Genomic DNA, 24,862 nt, shown 5'->3' with positions numbered 1-24,862 from the left:
GAAGATGACAAAGTACTGGAAGAATAAAAATAACGAGAAATTGGAAGAGAAAAAGAAATCTGCAAGACTGAAGTAACAAAGTCTACAAAGCTGTTGCACTGAACAAGAAGCTAAATCTTACCTACTATGTTTATGTCAGTTTATACTTCCACTTATGCCCTATGGTGAACACAGACTGGTGGGCAAACTAACCTGTCTGGTAAATTTTTGAGAGAAGAAGTGAAAAATGGTAGCTCCTGCCCTACTAAAGCGTACAGCTTTCAAAAGAGAAAGTCTTCTCAGAATTTGAAAATTACCAAAATTTTTCTCCATTTCAATGTGCAAACATCTGTTTAATTAAAATCTATTCAGAGGCTGGTGGTGTTCTTGAAAACATCTTTACCACTCTTCCAAAATTTAACAATGCAAAAACTGCTCCTGCATTTTCCAGATCAACATTCAAAAGAATGTTCAAAAACATTCAGTAATTAAAAAAACAAGCAAACAAACAAAACATATCACACACAATGTTCAAGAGCAATGGAATAATGTGGCAGCTGCAGCAATGTAAGAGGAAAAACAGGAAAATGATCCATCAGGGGAAAAAAGCTTTGAACCTTAGACGTACTTTTCAGTGTATGAAAAAGTTAGGCCTCAGAAACTAGTAGTTATAAAAGATGCCAGATATATGTTGTATGTTTGATGATTCCATGGCATGATCTATTTCTTTTGCATATGGGTCTAGCTCAAGCTGTGCCACGCAAAGGTAATGTTGCGTTACGCCATACAGATGTGAGAGCAGTGGCAGGTGCAGGATGCATTTCAGTGAGTTACCCCCTGCCCTCAGCCACCTCTCCCCTGCGAAGATGTGCTGCCATACCTAGCAGCGGCTGTACTTACTGATATGGTCTATGGATCCTGCACAGAATTTGCCATAAAACTTCTTGGCGCCAAGCCCCCTCAAGTCATGTATGGTGAACGGCCACAAGTGCAGGACATTATTGCGGGAAAAGGCGTCCCTCTTCTCTATGACCACCACCTTGGCTCCCAGGAATGACAGGTCGATGGCTGTGCGAAGGCCGCAAGGTCCAGCCCCAATTATCAGACACTGCAAAGCAACCAAGTACACAGTAACTTTACAGTCCGAGGAGGAAAAAGGTATTTTTGCCATAGCTTCAAAGCATCCTAGCATCAGTCTTTCTATTGTCACCTGCCATGCTCTGGCACGGATATGTTCAAGCAGTACCTGCAACCTGAAAATGAAACATATCACAGAGAAATGAAAAGTCTGGAGAAACAAGCAAGTCACCTGCCTCTTTCCAACCCTTCTTTGAAGAAGGGCTGCCAAGGCGTGCTCTCCGGGCTATGTAAGCACATAGAGAACAGCAATATTTCTGAAGGCTTCTCCCCCACTTTCCACCCACGTGTTTTCTGTTCTCAGAGGAAGGTGAAGTAGCTTTTTCCTCATCTTCCAAAGCCTGAGCTAGCTTTCTTGAGAAGCTCTTCAGGAACACTAACAATTCCTCATCAACACTGAGCAGCACAGGAACAGTTACAGCAGAACAACACAATGCTTTCATAGACATAATTTAGAGTAGCACAGACAGCAGGCAAGGCAAAGCACTCAACGTAGGTGTATGCTGGTGCTGCTATTGTTGCAGCAAAGGAACCTCCAGGTAAGCAAATATAATATAAATATGAACTTTGCGTCACAAGAGCATTTTTATCAAAATACATTTTCTTCAACGTAACCTTTGTCTTTCATCTCCTCACATCCTTTTCCACTCTGCTCACAAACACTATTAGAGGCTAATACATGGCTTGAGAATGTCAAATACTCGCATATCTAGTGTTGGAAGTACTTCCTGGGAAGCAAAAGAATACATCAAAATATTTTAAGATTAAGAATCCAAGACAGTCAACTGATGCTTCTCACCCATGGAAACTGAAGTCCACAGGGAAAGCTGGCACATCTATGCATATTCACATGAATACAGGACAGTCCACTTTGTTGTACCATTTTTGTATTTTTTTTTTCTATTGAGTATAAACCAGACGCACCGAGTAAAAAGCCATCAAGTAGAGACTTTTACCATCATGTGAGTATTTTCCAGATCTTTATGTACCCTTACAGCTGGACAAGAAGGCTCTCTGAGAAATTCTTAAAGATGCTAAAACGTACTCAGAACCTAACCTTCTGATTAAACTGCCTATCCCAAAACAAAGATCTTTGTTCTCTAACAGTCTTCATATGCCAATTTTTACATTTTAACCTGTTATTTGCTGGGACGTATATTCTGCAAATGACGTGAAACAACAAATATAAAGCCTAGATGATAATAAAACAGTTCAGGTTGCAGCAGTAAAGAATTAACAACTGACATGCAGACTTTAACAGGGCTACTGTATCATGTCAGAGGTCATACAAACCTAAGGGCAGAGATCCAAGTCTAGAGGAAAGAGAAGGGAAGGATAACAGCACTCTTTATTTAGTAGCTTTGGGAACGTGAAGGCATATATGTAAAAAAGGCAGCCCAACCACTGCACTATTAGCAATGTGACTCCAAAATAGGCTTGAATATTGAACATGTGTCCAACTCGGAATTTCTCAAAAGAGACAATCAGCTAAGATCTAGTGTATTCTTCCAGTTCAATACTGTGGGTTAAGTATAACTCCCCAACACCACCTAATTTTGTTTTTAAAACTTGTAAGAAAATTAGCTGAGTGTGTCATATTTAACCATGTAATAATTTGGCTCAAACAACTAAAACCTTCAAAGAGATTGCATTCAATAAACAACACGACCACACTGAGATGGGCGAATTCTACTCTTTGGTAACTTTCCCAGTATAAAATAGTTACAATGGAGAACACAACACAAAATTAATTATACTAATATCAGACTATTCAAGCTCAGGTATACGTAATCAAATTAAAAACTCATTACCTGTAATTTTGTCACAGAAATGTAAAGACGATTTTTTTCTACAAGCTTTTTTTTTTTTCCCCATACGCAAGAATGTGGTTAATATCCAGTTTATGTTTAGGACTCTAGCTGTTGTGGATATAAAATATATGATACTCAGCAAAGCCATTCATGGCCAAGTTTGCCACCTTGTTTTAAAAAATGCTGTAATAAAACACAGCAAGTTTTAGGGACAATTAAAATGAGAAGAAAATATTCTGTTCCCTTTTCCACCTCTCGTGACTCTTCCAGTTTCTGATCCCTCACAGAAACCTAAGTTGTGGTTCTTGCACAGGCAGCAGTAAGCACAAGAGATGCCAAGCACAGCCGGGTCACTGAAGGCAGTTCTTGTCGCTCCTCCTTCCCTTTCCCCACGATGACTCCAAACAACTGTTGCGGAGTGCTAAAGCAATCTCACCCTTCACAAACACATCCTGCTCAAGATCCTTCGGATAAATTATATTTAGTTGCCAGTAACAACACCATGGTAATGTAACATAAAATGAAAACTGAAATTCTGTATTCTCTGTATAACCAACAAAGAGAAAAGTCCACAAACGGAGAATCATCTTCCTGTTCTCTTTTGAGGTGCTCAGGCTAAACGAATAAAGGGACTAGTGTAAATGTTTGAAAATATTTACACTTGAACAAAGCATCACATGCAAATCTTGCCTTCATGAACTATACACCCAGTTATCTGTATTCTGGTTAACCGGGACACCAGCCACGTGATGCACGAAGTGCCCAACTCTAGTCATGGCACACCTTATAAATAGGCAAGTGGGAACTAAGCTCCAGAGGATGAGATCTTCAAAACTGGTATACGCTGAAATACATAGGAGCCAATTTTACTAAAGAAATGATCAGTATCTGTTCTAATAACATGGGTAAAATCTTAAGCTTTGTTTAAAATTCTATCATTTCCACATGACCACTTACGTTTCTGTATTTTTAATTAGTGGTTTGTAAATTACATTAAAAATTTGGAAAATAAAACTAAGTGAAGTAGGAGACATCACATCAGACATGATTCAGTTCCCAGAATGCTTCTACTTCGAATAGTTGTGATTATCTCTTAGGAATTACATACAAACTTTTAATGGCAGATGCCACTAGGGTAGGAAACAAGTCATTAACAGAAATATATATGAAAAATATAAAAATAGTACACACACATCATTTCTGTATATAAAAATATTCAACAAAGTTTATGTTTAATGCCATACAAAAAGAATTTATCATCACAGGTATGTATTAAATTTCAGATGTACTAACAAATAAAATGTTATTTTAAACTAAATTTCACCCTCAGCTACCTAATTTCACTACTCAAAATGACTTGAATCCCAGCTTCACCATCCTATATATTTCTGGGTTGGGGCAGACAGGTGCCACCCTTTTTACCTGCATTTCTACTGAGCATCTCACCAAAGGCTTCTCAGAAACACTGGCAAATATGACCTGCCTCCCCTCCTTGTTCTCCTTTGCTTTCTCTCTTCTCCATGCCCTCCCCTTCCTCTAGAAGGAACCAGCTCAGTGTGAATGATGACCAACACCGCCTGATTGTTTCATTGTTTTCCACATTGATCTATATGCATCTGCTACCTATAATCTGAAGTAACAATTATAAACTTTTTTTTATTTCCACAACAGCTAGGACAAATGGATCTTGGTCCATCAGTGATTTATACAAGTGTTATTTTAGCATTTAATTATAAATTTCACCATCTATATGAAAATGGTAAATGGAAAGCGAGACAATCAAGGAAATAACTTTCTAATATCTAGGTGGAAATCAAACTTCAGTCCTCATATCTGAACAACTGTTCATAATCATGAACAGGATTATTTCCCCCTCCGTTCTCTACTAGGTGAATTAGTCATTCATTTCTCCTATCAATTAAGATATCTCTTTTTCCAAAAAAGTTAATAGATGCTTTTCTTTCTCTTGTATATTAACTTCAATGAAGGAGGACAGAATCCTGTTCTAATTTTATTGTATTCCACACTATCTTCCTTTTTTTAAAAGAAGCGTATGATTATTTGCAAAAATAACTTACTCCATAAACATTTTTAATGATATGAAGAAATGTCTATCAGTAACAAAATAAGGAAGCTCAGACTGTAGCATCAAACAAGGGTGCATGAAGCACAAACACCAGCTCACAACAATCGAGGTAAAATAAATTGGAAGAGGTGCACAAAAGCAGAAATCCCTAACAGTAAATACCACACATACCAATCTTTTAAAAGGAATCGGTATGGTTTCCACATTGTGGTTTTGTTTTTTTCTCTGAAATTCAAGCAATTGCTTCCTAAATCATGCTAAATTGAACATTTTGCCAATTTGGAAGGCATGTCTCTATCAAGAGACATGAGACTTTTTGAAATTAAAAGGGATGCACTTCAAAAAAATCCAGACATACGTATTTTGTATCTAAACCCCAACAGAAAACTTTACAACCCAGTTATCTATTTTAAAAAACAAGCAAACAAAAACAAACCAAAAAAACAACTACCAAGATAAAAGCCTACAAAAGGAAGATTTTATAACTCAATCTCACTTATAGTACTGATGCCACAAAAAACATGAAACACATTTTGACTCCCATGAATACATCTCCACAGAGGATCACTTTCCTTACCTTTGTGTTGGCGCATGCTTTCCCCTTCTTATAGTCCTTATGGCTGCCCCTCTTATCCAATTTGGCCCACAAGGCTTTGGCTTTCCAGTAATTTAGCTTGGACTTGAGTTTGTGATAGAAAGAACGATAGTCCTTGGGCTTTAGTTCTAGGTAGTCACAGAGCTCCTGGAAAGCCTTGAGAGTCCCCTTGCATGTTGAAGCCTGGACAAATCTGTCGAAGAGAACATGAGCCTGGTTCACCTTCTCGTTCTTACTTTCCTCCATGCTTCACACGTGGCAGCTGCCCTGGGGGGCAGCTGTTCTCTTCCAGTCTGCCAGATTTCCCAGTGTTGCTCTGCTGAGACACTTTCACCTCTGGCTTACGAGCATTATCAACCTGTGAAATAAAAAGAAGAAAATGTAACTGAGTTTGCTCTTTGCTTTTTTTTTTTTTTTTCTTTCCAAAATGATGTCTGTGCCTACTAACCTAAGAGCCCAGATTCTCAGTACCTAATGAAGGAAGTCCTAAATGAGTCAACTGATCAATAATACCCCAAGGAGTCTTGCCTGAGCTGACTGAAGCATGGCCTTCCAAAGCCCACCAAGGCTCTCTTCAGGCAGTGGCACACCTCTTCTCTGTTAAATCACCGAACACTTTACCTGAGCCAGTACACCTAAATAGTATTATCAAAGCTCTTGCTTCATATAAACAGCAGAGAAGATACAAGTCAACTGGCAGATATTACATATCTTTGGAAGCAGACAGAAGTTTTGAAACAAAAGCTAGAGACTTATTAATGTATCAGTGACAGTGATAACAAGATCACTGTGTTAATACCACAGCAATGGGTACATGCTGCTCTTGAAAACACGACTACCCCCAAGTATTTTAGCAGTTGGATTTCCATCAGTAAAAGAAGGTTTGGTCCTCTCCTTCAAAAACAACGTGTCTTTACCCATGATAAAAAGAGGAAACAGAATGGCATATCGCAAACTGATATTTCTGTTTGGGAGTGCTTGCAGTGTTTTTGTACACTGACATGACAAATACAATGATGGCTGCTGCAATCCTAGAAAGAAGTTAGACCTAACAGCAATCAAACGCTTAAGAAAAGATGTCAAGACTGAAAACAAAATGCCCACCTGCATTGCATCAAGCAGTATAAACACCTGTCTCACTTAGAGTCTGTGGGTATATTCCCGTCTCAGTAAGCAAGCAGCCTAAAAGCAAACTGCCTGCTGCATTTTCTGTGCGGAATTCTCAGACTATTTCCTCAGTTTTGTGGTTTTCAACTTCTTTTGATATGCAGATCCCTACTACATTTCAGGTGGTAGCTGGTGTTCTCAGCAGATGAAATATGCTAACAGGAGGTCTGCTACGCTTAGTTGCTTTTGTAGGATCTCTCAGAAATACAGAATTGTTTGGATCACAAACAGCAGATTTTGTTTAAAGAACAGCTGTTTTTCTCTCTCTTTCTTTTATATATAATAAAGTTTTTTCTTCCTTTTATATAAAAATACATACATCTAAGATATAAACAATTACTCTGCCCTCTAAGAAAGAATACTGCTGTTTAATCTTCAGATAGGGGAGGGCAGCATGGGAACATATGCTGGAACTATGAATGTGAAAACATTTCTGAGGTGCTTTTTCTCCTTTGTTTTTTTTTTTTTTTTTTTTTTTTTTTTTCAAAGGGTATTAAGGTGAAAAAGGAAATATGTGGACTCGGATAAAACCTTTTAGATTCTCACCAGCTCTTTTCCTGCTTCCAGCAGACAGGAAGCCAAGTCAAACAGTACAGCTCATGTCTCTTCCCCTCTGGTATGACAGCTCTGCAGCAGTTTATGTGGGCACTCCTGTTTTCCAAGCTAACACGGTATTTATTGCTTCAGTTTAGAAATAGCAAAGGAGACCTGGAAGCCTTTACAAACATCCCCAAACTGTTCATTATTAAAAATAAAAATTCCTGCAAAAGTCACAGGAATACAATGGGTTATACCAGAGAAAGTGATTCTAATTTTATTAGCTCAACTGCCCTAGAGGACTTGGTACAAACAAAGCTGTTTCTCTGACTGGCTGATACTGAAGTCATGTCCCCATCAGCACTGCTCACTAAGCATTATGGAACAAAATACTTTCCTTCTTTTTGATCTTCACTGTTGTGAAGCTGGAAATGTACTCCAGGCTTGCACCTCAGGGCAACTGCTCCAGTCCTCTAAGACACCGTGCTTTAAGCCTGCATCTCCTCTTCAGTTCTCAAAAATGTTATGAAGAGCGCCAACAAATCTCCTCTTATGTTGAAGGAGTAATTCAAGTGCATCTGGTAACGGAGATGTAACAAGATACCCACAATCTAAAGCCACATGCCTCGTTTACCACCAGCACCACGTTTCACATTGACTACTATTTTGTGTTGTATTTCCCATCTCTTGCACTCTGCCACCCAAACACTCACTTTCCACCAGCGCTTCAGATGCCTGATGCAACGCTTCCCAAGAATAAGCAACAGGAGTTACACAACCTAAATTCGGCGGAGTGGCAATTTCAGCCTGTTGGGCCACAGTCCATTACTGAGACCTCCAGGTGTGACGACAGCTTTGGTTTCACTTCTTGCTCTTGCTCCTGCTGTATTTCAGCAGAATGAAGCTGATCCTGGCTGCACAGCGAGGCCTCCAAGTTACAATCCACCCCGAGCGCTCCGTGCCCAAGGCTCGCCCAGCCAGGAGACAAACCTGCCAAAGCAGGTCATTTTGCGCGGCGCAACCAGAGCGGCACCTTAATTTCCCTGTTCTGCCTGCATCCCATTTCACGCCGGCTGTGAAGTCAGTTATGCCCACAGGTGAAGCACAGAGGCTTCAGTCACTGCAATTAGTCACTCTGCAAAACGCCGCATTCCTGACGTAAACACCCAAATCCTTGGAACCTATGAGCAACACGTTAGAGAGCATGGAAATTACAGGAGGCAAAGCAAGGGCAGGCAGGAATTATTTGCCAGGTTTCCAAGGGATTTGTATGCCCTGCTGGCTCTTCTGCAAGCCTGCAGTATCCTGCATGTTTTGTCTCGAGGCAGCTGATTGCTGACTCAGAAGCTCTGTGAATTCCTTGGCTGAAGCATCGGGAGAGAAAGACAAAGCCCATGAAAAAACGCATGCAAGAGCAGTGTTCATGTTGCTATTTACAATAATAGCAAGAGGTTGTCACTGACTCATGACTGCAAGTACACTCAGGATCTCCAGCTCTTGCCCAGGACAAAGGAACCCAACGAAAAGCAGAATCAGACAATGAATAGTTCCAGGTGCTGCTTCCTTCCCCTTCCCACAGTCACCACAGATGCATGAATATGAATATTTTACCAAACGCATGTGAAAGTCCAGTCCAGTGCCTGCAAAGCTCACCCCCTCCTTCTGTCAGATGGCAGAAACAGTTGCAAGTGATACACGTGGTGATTTTGGGTGTATACAGGCAAATTCCTGCAAACCCAGGGCTCCTATACTCCAGACAAATACGGCGCCATTGTAGAAATCACCTCCCCATGCTTTCAATCCAGATTTTGTTAAAAGTGCTCATTTATCTAATGACTTAGTCCTGGAAAAGTAAAATATTTCAGCATGGGAATGTATTTTCCAGCATTCTCCTCCATTTTTTCCAGCTGTAACTACTGACTTAATTCCATCTAAATTCACAGATTGCTTTGTCCAGCTCAAAACAGCATTTCAAGCGGATGAAACGTTTGCCAAAGTAACTGCCCAGACCCAACTCTGAGTGCTGAGTTTCTCCAAGCACCATGCAAGTACTTTCTTATATTCTGGTTGTTTCACAGCTGGGCAAATGCTGAGGATGCACACTCGACACAAAGCTCTGAGGAGGCAGTGATCAACAAAGCGTGGTACTGTATGAAAAGGCAAGTTGGTCCTTCAACCAGAAAACTACCAGTGGCTCCAACAGCCCCAGTGCCCATTGATCTCATCCTTTCCATAATATTTCCCATCGCCCAGCCACTTTCCATGTCCTTGCCTCCCCTTCACGGCCCCTCACCTTCTGCCTAAGCAAGGCTCAGTAACACGCTCTGGAAACTCTGAGCTTACTGTAGCACCGCAGCCAGCACGCACTTGCAACTTGGCTAGCAAAAGCCTAAGAACAGATTATATTGTTAAGCTTATGCTGCAGGCAGTGGGGACACCTATTTTTGTCCCACTCCTCCACCCAGCCACCAGTTTTCTTGTAGGAAATCAATTACCTTCAAGACTTTTATTCCCTGTCAACTCTGGATGAAATCGTTCCAAAGTTATTAAGGATGAACTGAAAAGCAGATGGACGAACAACTCAATCCCATAAGCTTCCCTTCTATAGGAAACCACACTAAAGAAAGTCCTTATTCCAACAAATGAAAAAGCTCTGTTTCCATTTCCAGGATTTATTTTTACTTTTAGCTAAAGCTAAAGAAATGGCCTTTGCTACAATATGTTCATCACATTCTAAGTCATCACAGATATCAAAAAGTGCAGGTTTAGGGTGGCTGCAAGGCTGTGGAACAGATGGCAAAAAGAGGACACTTTTGACAAGAAAAGCTAAAAAAAAAAAAAAAAAAGCAATTATAATTATTTTAGCTCCATATTATGCAGACAAGAAATGAGAAAGCAGGAGGACAAAAGGGCGGGGCTGCCATTGTTTGTGGCTTCCCCTTTTATGCCACATGGAAAAAAGGAAAGTCAGTACAGTTTTAAGATGGTATTTTGATTTGCTCTCATTCATAAAATTTGACATTCAAGAAAATACACTGGGCAATAAATGTTTGTGTTTAATACACTTATCAAGCCTGATTTGGTAGGCTTCTGCCCACCACAATGGGGTGGATCACTTGGGTCTCCATCTGTTTCCTTCCTCATCCCATCAAGCCAGAGCAAGAGTAGGAGAAAGAGAAATCAGATACGAACTTGTTGCAAATACAAGAACCCATTCGTAGTAAGAAGATCAAGGCATATGTACGAACAGGTCACACAAAATTGTCACATGGAGAAAACAGTCCAGTAACGATTTGAAAAGAAATACAATGACATCCAAGAACATGGAAACAAATACAGTGGCAGCTACAGATATTTGGTTCCCAATTTTATATGACGGTACTGAATAAAAATACGTAGATCGTTCTTTACTAACCCTTTCTTCAGTGCCATAAGATGTTTACCGACAACATTAGACCTACAAAACGAAACCTTTTATTTACATGAATTCAGCAAACATATTCTGTTGCTCTGTCATACACTTCTCTTTGATCAAATCACAGTCCTCATACTGAATGAACACCAACGTTAAAAAAAAAAAAAAAAAAAAAAAAAAAAGGAGGCCAAGAAACAGATCAGCTGTCTTCTCTCCTCAATTTGATAAGAACCAATGTCCCCAAAAGTTCTACCTAGCATTTTCCTTCTGGTCTTTGGGGGAAAGCTGCTTAGCTTAGGTAGTGGAAGTCCTATATGCCGTTGACCATTTTAGCCAGTTTCTTTGAATCAGATAGGGTGCTTAACCAAAGTCTCCAAACAAAATGAAAGAGCCAAGACAAAGAAATGACACCACGGAAGAGGAAGAGGTAACTGTCCCCTTATAGGATGGGTAAGGGAACAGTAAGCCTTCCGGATGGCTGTCCAATTGTAAGACCAGCTTCAGGACAGACTACCTTAACTCCCTGAATACACCTGTGACACAGCCACGTACCAGAGAGATCCCTCAGAGCACAAATCTTCAATCTGGGGGCAGCAGTAACCGATGCAGTGATCCCTTCTCACCTAGAAGGTACTAGTCAACTGTGACTGAGAAGCTGGGGACACATCTTGGAGCTGTCACCACACTGTGAAGAACTGCACAGTAACCCTACATGCACAGCAAAAAAACCCACACATTTCTCGAAGCAGAAAACACGCCTTTCTCAGCAAACAGTAGCACTTCTCACTGGAATCAAAACTGTCACGACAAACTTTTTGGAGCATGCCCATTAGCACACATCACGCAACGCTTCCCTTTACAAGCCCCCCAAAACCTCACGGTATCTGACAGCAAAGGCCCCGTTCATTACCTGCACGGTGAAATCCATGAGGCTACAAAACCTCCTGAAATCCTTCCTGGCACAGACCATCTTAAACACTAATGTGAGAGAGCACTGAAGGCAGGCCACTACCCATCATCATCGCTGTTGCACAGACCGTACGGCAACGAGGTGCTCTGTGACGAGCCTCCTGCTCTGGGAGAAAGGGCACCACGTGCTTCCAGGACACGAGTTCATCTTCCTTCACAAAGACTCATTCTTGGTGCACCCACTACAACACGGTGCCAGCTTTTGCCTCCACCTCCTCCCAGATTTTATCACAGTAAATACCGGAGGATGCTACTCTTGCCAAGAGACTCACCCCTATCTCACAGCTTGCCACCCTTCCCTTGTGAACAACTGCCTCAGAAGCCTTAGGCACCAACACTTCACTAAGCCCATGAGAGCAAATTGTAATTTCCTAGCCTCCCAAAGCCAAAGCCACATGACAGTGAAGGCTTCACTCATTCCCTGTGTGGTAAAATCCATGGATCTCCCACATATTGTTGGGACAAACCCTCAAATCACAAATCCTTGTGTTTCAATATAGGGAGCCCTAAAACCATTCCCATGAAGACCGTTCCCCACCCCGCAGGCAGGCAGACTGCCGGTATTTTCTGATGAGCAACACAAACCCAACTTCTGTGCTGCGTGCCATGGCTTTGCACTAGGTGAACGTGACTTCACTACAGGGCTGAACCACCTGGAGGCTTCCTACTCCACTGCTTCACAAGGAGATTGAACGTCATTCCCTCATTTGAAGTACTTTGAAGCCGTTCTTGATGTTACCTTTCAACAAGAAAACCCATCCTGAAGTTAGTTCCTACCTAGTTTTGCAAGCTGGACTTCCTCCCTGGAGTTCTTCAAATGCCATCTGAGGAAAAGCTCCTACACAAAAAAGGCCTCTAAGAAATGACTAGAATGACACTTTCACAAAACTTTACTTCTAAGACTCCACATGGGGAAAAAGCAAATCAGTCAGCTTAGCACAGCCAGACATAAAAGCTTTTGACATCGTACAGGGTACAGATTTTCATCTTTCTGAGCCAACATTGTACGACAGTAGGAAAAGAGGTTTTCAGAAAAGCTTTGCTGAACATGAGAGAACAGGAGCATTGTTCTGACCCAATTAGAAAGTTTGAGCAGAAAGAAGACTGGAGGCTACAAAACACACCGTAATGACCTCTTCTGCAGCCCAGTGATCCAAGTCCTCGGACGTTTTTAGGTTCTACCAGCACTTTGATCAACACAAGCTACCCCACAACACAGTACAGATAGAGCCTGGAGATTATATAGATTATATATAGATAGAGATATAGCGCATGTTTGAACTACAGAAAGCTTACGCCTCCTATTATACACACTTGTCTCCACCTATGTGCTTCAGTTCTTCCTTTTATCTTCTAATTCTGCCTTATACAGGCCAGTAAAGATTATTAATTGCAAAGAACCTCATGGTCCAAACTTACCAAAGCCTCCTTTGTTTAGGTCACTGAGAGACACCATAGCAGCTCAGAAAGAAACTAAAAAATTCATTTGTGTCAGCATTTATTCTAATCAAGGCAGGTGGATGCCTGGATTTTTAACTCCAAGGCTCGCTCCCCAGTGGTTTGGTACATACCAGACTCTCACAAACCAAAGAACAAATACTCCAGTTACAGACATTAAAAATGTACACGGAAAAGCAAGTTTTATTTGTGCTGCTTCCAACTTTCAGCTATTATGGGTGTGGAAAAGAGGCAGGCAGTTTCTCAAAGGAAGTGGTGGAGGAGAAAGGAATTAGGAAACAGCATTAAAAGATTCATAAATCCATCGTACACACACACTCAACAACTAGCTAAGGCACCACAGATTGAGTACATGTACAGAGCATTTCAGATGGATTATTTAATGGATCTATCTCCTGTTTCTGTGGAGGAATGCTGAATATGAAAAGCAGAATGACTTAAAACATTTAGATTTTTTTTCCTAATGTAGACCTTGCAAGACCATTTTGGGAGCCAAGAAACCTAAGTAAACAGACATTTGAATAAAAGAGCCATAAAGATTACTCCAACCCACAAACCACTTCATCTAGAGGCTGTTGAACTTTAAAAACAAAACAAACCCCAAAGCTTATTCTAGGAAAAATCCAGGAAGGGTTGGGACCATGCTATAACCCGTGGGTGCAACCCTAGCCTTTATAATTGTGAGGTAAAATATACACAGAGCTCAAAAAACGCCTAAGGAACTGGACCTTAACCCCAGCCCTCCAGAACCACTGCCTCCTTTCCCTTGACCACAAAGGTCCAACCAAGAGCAACATCTCAAGGGCTCAAGGCAGAACAGGACCAGCACCGCACTCGCTACTTGTCACTTGCTTTCACTTGTCACTTCTTGTCCATACATCCAACTATCACGTGCCCTGATCCGCCACTGCCCCCGACAAACCCAAACTCCATCAGCCAGGCTGACTCCCTAAATTTCACTGCGGCCAAAGCAAATCCCATGGCATGTTTATAACCACTGATCCACGTCCCCTGCTCATGTAGCCCAGATCACTACACACCTACCTTTCCTTTCTCCTTAAAAGTTGTGCACGAAAATACGTGCTGTGTAGTTTGTCCACATATCTACGAACAGAAACAGCAGTGGCAAGGGACTCAACCTAGGGTAGGTGCAGCACAGGCTGTTTTCTTGACGCTCCACAGGCTTGCTTTGTCCTTGCACTTTAGACACCAGATTAGACCATAATATACTAACAGGCAATTCCATTTCGGTTTGCAAAAGCAGAGAGTCACACACCTCGGCAACAGCAGTACTGACTGAGTAGCCTGAACGAGCCACAAAGCAGGACTGGAAGGGAACTGGGAAGAGACTGGTTCCCAGTAAGTTCTGAATGTCCTTGGGAATGCCCAGTTGATGCAACACGGAGCTACGCCTGTTCTCATGATGGGACTTACTTGTCCAGACTCTGAGGGCATGGGGCTTCTGGATAACAGGGAACATACTGAACACGTTCAGCAGACAATGCTAGAGCCCGATTCATTAGCCCACAGGAAGAAAACCATGCTCATACGCAATAATCCCATCACTTTTATTTCAGAAATTAGATCTTACCACTCAGCTCTCTTCTACAGGTACCCCAAACATTTTCTATAATCTGTCCCAGGCTGAATTCCCATAGACAAGAAAAAAAATAATTCAATCCTACCCTTTTCTCAAAGCATTTTCTTACTGTACGTGCACCTTGGAGCTCTTGATTGGACAGTATCTTAAACTTCGTTTAGTATTAATCCTTGATTACCCTAGCCATGTAAACCTTTCCCCTTCTAAAGGCAAGAACGCCCAACCCTTTGCACTCTGGTAAACACCATGATCTTTAACGAGAATAATAAACATTAATATTAATGAAATCAAACAAATCCCAACCCGTATCAACTAATAAACTTCACTACGAGCCTGTCAACAACTGCTCCGATCTAGCAGCTTAATGAAAACTCTCTATTGCACAATCCTGTGTCTAATGCTTCCCATCATTCATTTACCTCATAGCTAACAGGAAAGCTTTTACCAGGAGACAGAAATACACTGTATGCAAAAACCAGTTTGACATTTTGACTAAACTATTATTTTCTCATGCAATAAGACATACCAAAACTTTTCAAGGTAATCCCCGTTATAGGTGGAGTTCCAAGTACAGCAAAAACCAAAACCCGTAACGTCAAACTTTTTACCCTGGACATAAGTATCATTTGCACATACTGTTACATAGCTTAAAAATAGCAAGCAGGCAGCATGTTCCCCACTTGGCTGGACATCTGACTCTCCGTAAATGCTGAACCCGTTTCAACTGGCCAGAGCGATTCCCCCCAAGCCTCCGAACACACGAGAGATGCCTCCCTCAGCAAAGACAGTGCCAAGCTCAATGCCTAGAGCAGATGAAAATCTGTTAGGAAATCAGTTACAGAGGGAAGAGGTGGAGGCGGTTTGGTGATTTGCTCTCCTCTCCCCGAGGCCTTGGCAAGCACAGTTTCTGAAATAAGATGGCAGTCATCATTTCCAGAGGCAGACAGTACTAGTCTGCTCAAATACAGCTGCACTGGTGGGGACATGAAAAGACTTGGTATGAATTAGTCAGAGATTTAATCCAATCTAAGTGCAAGGATGCCATTCAGCAGAATTTGTTCCTAGTAGTGAGCACACATAAAAGCTTCTCTCTTTGCCTTTCATCCTCAAGGACTTTTCTGTCGTCTTTTTAATTCCATCCTTCTCTGGATGAAGGCCATTCCTCTGCAAGGATATCTGGGGGTCTGAGGCAGACATCCTGAGCTGAACTTCCCAGCTATCTCGCAGCGATATGAGAGGGCATGAGCACTCTTTTCACTTAATGCAAGCCTGAGAGCCCCCATTAAGGCACCCACAATTACCTCTTGTGCAAGATATTGACACGTGCCCCTTTAGCAGCCCACCTTTATAGGTGACAGAGAACTACCTACTGTGAAACAACTGTGGTTTGACCATGGTTTGACAGCCCTAATGCACCTCTTTTTGCACTCTGCTGTTTGTGGGCTGCAATTTGTGTTACGAGGCATTCCAGGATCTCCACTGGCACGATGATTCAGTTCTAGACCTTGGGCTCAAACTGAATAATTTCCATAATTCCTCATTTCATAACATCATCCTCCATCTGGTATTTGAGCACTAGCCAGACTGGCCTTTGTTCAAATTGCTTTTAAATGCAGCAAGAAGGGACAAGAGGGACTAAAGGTAACAGCTATGACTCTCTCCAATAGAAATACCAAGAGGCTGCTGCTGGCTTACCTGAGGGCAGGTAATGACTTCAGCATCAGACTGACGAGGTAGCTTTAAGAAGAAAAAGCCTGAAATTAAGAGATACTTCCTTCAGCTTCATTCATCCGCTGCCCTCGGGCTCAGTCAGCTAGCACAGACTTGCAGCACAGCACGCCTCTGCAAACCTGCACTGGCCAGCAGCGGTGGCAGAGCTTCGCTGCGGCAGCGGCCGCTTTCCTAGAAATCCCTCCAGTGATCCTGTGCTGCTACCACAAGGCTAGCTGCAAGTTCCTCCCCAGACACAGCAACCTGCGGCTTTTGGCATCTGGAAACCACTCTCCCTGCTGTCTAACACAAGCGAGCAACTAAGCAGTATTTATATATTTACCATTAGTTTAGCAGAAGTACATGCTGCTATTAAGAAAGCTTGCTTTTGTCTCATTTAGAGACTCAGTAATGTAAAGAATTTGTTCCCCATTAGGTCAGAAGCCACTACTGGAATCTACGTACCCGCCCGCTCCCTCATCCTTCCCCATGTGTGCACCTGCCTGCCTGCCTCCCAAGCAGGACCGCACGGTTGTTATGTTTGGGGTGGGAGGAGTTGTTTTTTTGGCTGTTTTCTAGGGAGTTTTTGTAAGGGGTGCGTGCCATCTTATGAAGGGCTATAGCTGTAATGAGCATTTGGCTCGGTGAGTTCCCACAGGGATATTGCACAACAGGATGAGCACTGCACAGCACACCCCTTTCCTGACAATTCCTTAACTTCATTTCTATCCTATGTGCTCGAGTTCTTTATACAGAATATCAATATAAAGATCAAGCTAGTCCCAAGAGAGTATCACCACAGCCCCTCACCCTTACAGAACACAAACAGCCCCCACTCCTCCCAACACTTGTTCCTTCCCCTTTCAACTACAACTTGCTGCTTTCTGCTTCAGAGGGAGATGCTGAGAGGGTACAGTGCTCAAGCACCACTCACCTTCCCAGCTGAGCAGCATCAAGGATAAGTGCTTTCACGTATAGGTACTTGTGTCTGACACGATGAGAGCACGATGTGTTCAGCAGAATACACAATGCCCCATACAGAGTGTTTGTTAGCAAGGAGAAGGGCACTGGATTCACTTCTGCATGAGCTTGCTGTGGGAAGCAGGAGGCCATACCCGGGACACTGGCTAACCTCAAGCACTAACTAAAGCGACAGGAGTGGCTGAAACCCAGTGGCAGGGCTATCAGAAATGGGAAAGAAACAAGCACGACAGCTGGCTGCAGCAGACTCCCCAGAGAAGAGGTGCAATATTAACGGGAGACAGACAAGGGGGCAGCTGGAAGCATTTACAGTTTTGTTTCCTACAGGGACAGGGGAGGGCTGGCAGGCTCATCAAACTAACAAAGGTGCAGCTCAGCTCTTCCCTGCTTCCTGACCCATTTCTGCCAGGAGAGTAAAAATGTGTGTTAGGCTTTAGACTGCAATCGATGTTTGAAAGCAGGGATACAAAGCTCTAGGGTGTTCTCCCATGAGAAAGGACCAAGGCAATAAAAGACTTGCTCGGTTTATTAATAGCATGCAGTTTTCTGAGACTGAAAAGGAACACACACCACGGACCAGTCCAGTGCTTTCATTTTACTGCACATACACGGACGTGACAATATACGCAAAATTAACGTGCCAACCCAGAATCAAGTGATCTTAACCACAACCACAGACATTTATGCATAGCCAAAAAAAAAAGAGCTTTAATAAAGGTTCATAATGCTGTGTAAGATTATCGCCATTCAAGGCCTTTAGCTCCATAAAGACAAGTTTTCTCTGTGAAAGAAGCTGATGTTGTAGCCATTTCTGTAACTGCCCGTCCTCTTACTGACGCATGTGTTGTGTGGGGTGGGGAGGGAAGAAGTGGGAGGGAGGTGACCCTAGTATATTTGAAACCCCATTTCCTTGCCAGGATGGATGAAATATCACTTCTTCCTCTATTTTAAAAAATAACAGCCTTGGAAGCTGAAGAACACCATGGACTTCCAGGACTTTGCTCGTGTGTGTAGAGCTGAAAAAAACAGTGCTGTTAACAAGGTAGTTATTGGGAAAGACAGGAAAGATTAAAAAAAAAATCAATTAAAAATAAAACAAACAAAAAAAAATCCCCGTGCTTTTGGTAGTTCACCAGGATGCAGAAGCAACATACTAAAAACTTCTGCACGTTGTTTACTTTGGATAACAAAATTTGAGTGTTGTTTTCCCCCAAAGGCATAAAGATGCTATGCAAAGAAACACTACAGGCAATTTATGCCACATCTGTGTGTGTTCCTGCAGCTAATAAAGGAATGTGAGATGACTACAAGCTATACAAGTAAAATGAGTTCACCACATTACATCAGGGAGTTGAAGGGATAAGCACTGTTCTGGTGCTCCAAGCATGTACTACAGTGCCCAGGAGTCCATCATCTCCAAAGAAAAAAAGTTGTTCAGTGTCTTTGATTTGCTTTTAAAAGCAGCTACCATACACTAACAATGTAGTTAATTCAGGACTGCTCCAACCCGGCCCCAAATGAGCTCGACTTTCCCTTTTCCATATATGCCATGTAACAGCGACTTCATTCCCATTAGTCTCCTGGCCAACCCATCAGACCTGACAAAAACACAGCCAAGAAGCAGATCGGGAGGGTCCCAAGTTTACCAGAGAGATCAGTGTTTATATGCCTTTATTATTCCAGTCCAGAGTTGCTGGCACATTTATAAGCAGCCATAGATTGAGACGTGCTATCTTAGAGAAAGAGAACAGAGCAGCAACAAGTTTACAGCACCCAGCTGTAAGAAATATGAAAGCATGTCCCTGACAAGCACAACACAGCAGTGGCCACCAGACAAGACAGGTGACCCTTGCTGCAGCTTGGGTTCCTACCTGCTCAAAGTGCTTCTGAGTGCCCCTCTGCCCGCACTCGCTACCTTTGGAGAAAGCAGGTCGCCAGCACGCAGCTTGTCCTTGTACGTAGGTGACTCAACATCCAATACCTGGGTAACTCGCAAGGCACACTGGAGAAAACACCAGTGGTAACCACACACCTCTGCACTGCGCTTAACCTAGCGTTCCCCGGCTCTGCGTGGCAGCATCCAGGCATTAGACTCCCACGTAGCTTCACTCCTGGGGACAAGGCAGTTCACTTTCAGCGCAGAGCTGTTCATTAGTGATACCGCATTTCATTAACATAAGCACGGGTAAGTAAATTAATAGCAAAGTGAGGCCTAATCAAAATGGCCAAGATAGGAACCTTGCTATTAAATGCTATTTTCCCAGGATGAATTCAAAGCAGTGCGGGGAGCCTGTGGAAGAAGTTGACTCTACCATACAACAGCTACGTGCCGCAAGGTAGATGTGGATGCAAAACATCTGCAAACAAGCTCGATCCATTATCTAAGGTGATTTTTTTTCCCCCTTCTCCCACTGAATAACTAGACATCACATACGTACCTGTGCCCATAATCATTTCAGCCCTACCTCAGTTCAACCCAACCCGTTCTGGCTATAAAAAATAATCTCCACAGACACAGCAAGCTTCAAGGGGAGATGACGGCATGAAGTGCACAAGATGCAGCTGTTCTTTCACATTAGAAAAAATAAATGCTATCTGGTTGGAGCATCCAGGCAGGATGGCTCACTCTCCTGCAGACAGGATTTAGCATAGAGAAACTTCCAGCATGCTCTTCTTTGGTCTCCTTCCACTGAGCACAGGTTGAATTGCATTCATGGAAAAACAGCACACGGGCATGAAAAGGAAAACCAGCCTGTCCCAATTAGGCTGCACTCAACAGGTACTACGCTGACCCTGGCAGTGTGTAACTAGCAGCCTGCCGTGCTGATACCTTTCCCTGGACCAGCATGTTTGGCTGGAGAAGAAACATTATTTGCTTTCTCTTCTAAATTAGGGATGCTGATTTGAATGTTGACTAAGACAGTGCACTGATCTGTCCTGTTTAAAACTCCTAAGAAGTGGGTCAAATTAAAAATTTGGGAGTCAAATAGCCACCAAATAATTGAGGTTGGAAAGAACCTCTGGAGATTGCCTAGCCTGATCCCACTGCTTTAAGTAGGGTCAGCTAAAGCAGGTTACTCAGGGCTGTGCCCAGTCAGGTTTCGAACACCTCAAGGATGGAGTCAAGAGGAACGCTTTAAACCTAGCATAATATCCCTTACAGACAGACCTGCATATTTAACCTCCAGGCAGATTAATTTTTATGTAACGAGAGCAATACTGGAGAGGAGAGATGCTCCCAGCACACATCACCCTAAAAGGTAAAGCCAAGAGAATCAAAAGCAGCAAGTCATTTTTTCCCCTATAATCATGAAACTCAAAACCTCTTCAGATTTCCTTCTTACCTTGAAACAAAATGTTTATTCCCATGCCTTGTGGAACATTAAACAGAAGAGCTTAACCCATGAAGATAACACACAAAGCTACTGTCTAGTAGTTGAGATCTGGAGCTTTGAATCCCATTTCACATTCTTCTTTAACATAAAGCCCAAGGGTTCAACTGAACTGCCTCCCCTCTGCTGAAACAGAGTTCTTACTGGTCAAATTTGGTGACATCTGAATTTGCAGTAAACAAGCTCTGGAAGAATCATAAAAATAACACCGACAAGAACCTCAAGAAACCACCGAGTCCATCATGTTGTTCCAGCTGTTGACATGGGACATGGAGTTTCTTATGGGTTACAGCATGAAAGACACCTAATGACATCAAAAAGAATATCAGTAAACAACAAAAAAAAACAACACACCCACAATTTTCCAAGGGTAGAGTGTAATTCCTGGCAGTGGGGCTACAGGGAATAGCCTCTCAGTTGGCAACTAACCCACAAGGTTTTAAATAGATAGTTCAAAGCCAGAGATTATTCTCTTATCCTGTGCTGTCAGTGCTACAGAGCTGTGAGGAAATGTAATGCCGATGTACAGACAGGAAGCAACAATGTTTACCTTTAAAGTTAAATTCTGTACCTTTATCTTTATAAAGTCAGATTCTGGATGACTTGCACTGTACAAAGATGATGTACAACACAGGATAGATATAGAATGCAAAGAGCCATCATTCAATTTTAGAGCAATCAGGCTGTAGCTCTTGCAGTTGTCATTTTAATTTTGCTACATGAAGAAGGCATTCACTAAAATGAGGTTCAGCTCTTGGATGAGAAGTTGTTTTCCCCAAGTACTTGTGAGTAGCTGCCATTAACTGCCACCAAAAACAAGCCATTTTGCTGGGGAAAAAACAGGGTCAATCACAGGGGAAGGCAGGTTAAGAAACCAGTTCTGCAAATAGCTGATTAGGAAGAAAGCCGAGTTTTGTGGAAATCTATTACACACATGCTGGCCTGACAAAACTCTACCAGGTCAGCTCTCGTACATCCCTGCTCCTTCTCCCTTTCCTTGTTCCCTTATAGGAGGGTCTGGCAACAGGATCTGAGAGGATTATCGGGCCAAAGCTGGAGAAGAGTTCCAGCCAGCCGTCTAAAAGTGAAGTTAATCACCTCAGCACCATTAAGGGGTAAGGCCTAGGAAAGGTTCAGACAGACTGCTTCCATTAACTAGCCTGAACTCATTGAGTGCCGTGTAAATGACAGCCCTGCATGGCAGCACATGCCCTGGGCAGTGGTTATTTGAGGCAACAGGTGCTGGGGGATACAGAAGATACTTAACTATCCTGCTCCACACAGCTTGTTTCAGCCTTCTGCTAGACAAGACTTAAAGCAGCGACCAAGTGAAAGCTTCCCGAACTTCCCTGATGCCCAGGGTCAGTCTCACAGCACACAGCCCAGGCAGCAGAGCCAGACTAAGTTCAGCTGCCCCGTTACCATACGCTGTCACTGCCCAGACTTGTTCATAAACAGCTGAAAATATCCCAAGCAACAATTTTTAACAAAAACTTGTGTTCTGGCACAATAATTCAAGGCTTTTACGTTAAAGAGATCAGCTGCTGCTTTTGCAAGTGTTCACTGAACTTCTGCATACGATAACCACCCTCGCTTTGGATAAAAAGACAAGGCAGTCTTACCACAGGGACCTGATTTTTAAAAACAAGGTTGTTCTCATTTAAAGAGAAAGTCCGTAATTATCAAATAATTTCTTCTACCCAAGACTTAAGTTTTTCTCTAGTGACCTGTCCCCTCAAAAGCAGGTAAAAAGCACTTCTCAGAGATATAATAGGGCTCTGCAAATTATTAAACACTTCCCACCTCCAGCAATCCTTAAAATTCCTCCTGGTATAACTCTTCAAGCCCCATTTCAACCCCCGGCCTTTGAATATGCCATTAAGATTTTAAAAGGAACAGAAGTGCTTAGTTTCAGAAAGTTGTTTCCTTACCACAGTTAAGTTCAAACAAATTACTGACTTCAATGCTTCTTTGAGTTCTCAAGCTCATTGTTTACTGAGACAAAAGCACACTGATTTTAGGAGTACAGATTTGTTTACAGCTTTTATTAAAAGCACTGCTAATCTCACCCAAAGAGTTAAACATACCATGGCATTTATAGTTACAGTTTATGTAATAAACTGCATAGCTTATATAGTGCGCATACATATAGTTTAATATATCATAATGATACGATGTTCGGTTTTGAGATAAAGTAACCAACACAGTTATTACAGATTCTAGTCTTAAATCAACTGCAAACAGAATAGCAGGAAATGTCACAGCTATATATTTTTTTTCTTTTTTCTTCCTTCCTTTCTTTGCTTTTGATCCTGCAGTGAAGTGGGAACCCTCCTAGAAAGAAGAGGGATTCCTTTCAGTACCATCTCTCTGACTGAGACTGCCAAGAACAGAACAGGGAACAGTCTCTAGGAGGGGGACAGATAAACTGTCCCAAATCAGATGCTAATTCTGTGAGTTTAAGGGCACTCTTCTCAGGCTATTTCAGTCACCAGTAACCGCCCTGGAATGGCACTAGAGATTCCTGAGGTAAGAGCTCTGTTATCCATCACCAGCAAGTGAGCTACGCTGAGCTGGGTAAGTATATCTCAGAAGAATCACTTGTTTTGCTTTTCCTACATTCATAGTACTGTAAAAAGAGAATATGGGATACAGTATACTAAGCATTATTTAATGTCCTGATATGCTTTCATACTAAATTTCAATATTGATTCAAAACACCGAAGTGGACATTCCTTAAAACCGAACCCTTGAAATGTAACCTCAAACATGTCAAAAAAAATCAGAAGCTGCGATAAAAGCAGAAGTGCTAGCAGACATTTCTGCCTTCAAAAACCCCAGAGACAATATGCTTGCTCATCAAAACCAGTTCCCGATTTTTACAGCTTTCTCCCCGAGTCCTGTGGTTTCACTGGGTTTATTAAACCATATCGCTCGATAGTATTAAGTACATAATGATACTGCAGAAAGGAACGGCACCACTCCTGCGGTCAGAAACCTAGCCGCATGCCCTTCCTGTTAATGCACAATTCAAAGCAATAACTAACAGCACATGCACGCAGCATCTCCACACACACAGATCCATGCTTGCCTCAAGTTATTTAGGGTTGTGCTACCATTGATTCAAGGGATTCATTTCCCTTTCCTCCTTTCCGCCCCTCATCTTGGCTCTAACAAAGAGTTTCACCTGAAGACCGCACCACCGCCGCCACCCCCTAACCTAAGAAACAAGACTGGCTTGTTCAGTCACATCTGAGATTTGATCCAGCTCCCACAGGGCTGTGCAATTATCATAACAGAAACAGGAGGGGAAAAGAAACACAAGGAGTGTGACAAGATGGGACCCACCCCTTGGGCAACAGCATGATCTTCAGCTGGTTTATGCACACCACGAAAAGCCACCCTATGGATATATTCTCACATCCCAGGGAGCACAGCGTAAGATACAGTCTCTGATTTTTCAAAGTCAGTGACGGTTCATAAAAAATCATTAAAAATCAACAATGTCTTGTCAGAGGAAAATATTTTTGTTTGTTTTTAGTTGCAGTGCACTAAGTCTAAGTAGAAGTGGTACACGCAAAGCCACAAACACCCAGCCTGCTTACTGCCAAAGACAGAATATGAATTATTTCCCTAGATCTTCCCGCTGAGTTTAGCCACGCAGGACACTTTAAGGAAATGCCTCTAAAAACTCAGACATTTCATTTTGCCTACCTCTATAAGAAAGTTTCTCATTACTCTCTTACTACTGCCATATTGTATTTCAGCTTTAAAAGCTTGCAGTTTCACCACTATCTTTTTGTTCTGCACAGAGCAGCCGCACAGTAACTGAAGTTTCATTCCAGGACCTTACTTTGGCTTTTAAGGACTCCAGCTAACTCCAAAAAACGTGGAGGAACATCAATGCGGGTGATCCAAAGGGCTGCCGCTAGGAACTGTGACAAAGCAGTAAAGAAAAGCTCACACCCACATCAGAAGCGCTGGGGAACAAACTGAATGCTTGCTCTCATATCAGCTTGGCACAC

General features: G+C 42.4%; 1 protein-coding gene across 17 annotated transcripts in view; it reads right to left on the bottom strand.

Annotated features, from left to right (window-relative positions):
* MICAL3 (microtubule associated monooxygenase, calponin and LIM domain containing 3) overlaps nt 1-24,862 on the bottom strand; it is a 176,864-nt gene that overhangs the window by 101,808 nt on the left and 50,194 nt on the right. For 15 of the 17 annotated variants that reach the window (XM_084498682.1, XM_084498674.1, XM_084498689.1 and 12 more), the window contains 2 exons: nt 5,591-5,966; nt 880-1,087 (listed from right to left, as the gene is read on the bottom strand). In XM_084498682.1, the coding sequence (XP_084354808.1) occupies nt 880-1,087; nt 5,591-5,854 (472 nt within the window). In that variant the 5' untranslated portion in view covers nt 5,855-5,966. Of the gene's footprint in view, nt 1-879; nt 1,088-5,590; nt 5,967-15,280; nt 15,302-19,316; nt 19,557-20,789; nt 20,855-24,862 lie in introns of those variants that run through there. The other 2 variants (XM_084498687.1, XM_084498688.1) reach the window with 2 other exon arrangements.

The sequence above is a fragment of the Aythya ferina genome (assembly GCF_964211825.1).
Source record: "Aythya ferina genome assembly, chromosome: 1".
NCBI classification, from domain to species: Eukaryota; Metazoa; Chordata; class Aves; order Anseriformes; family Anatidae; genus Aythya; species Aythya ferina.
This window is presented reverse-complemented; position numbering and strand designations above follow the sequence as displayed.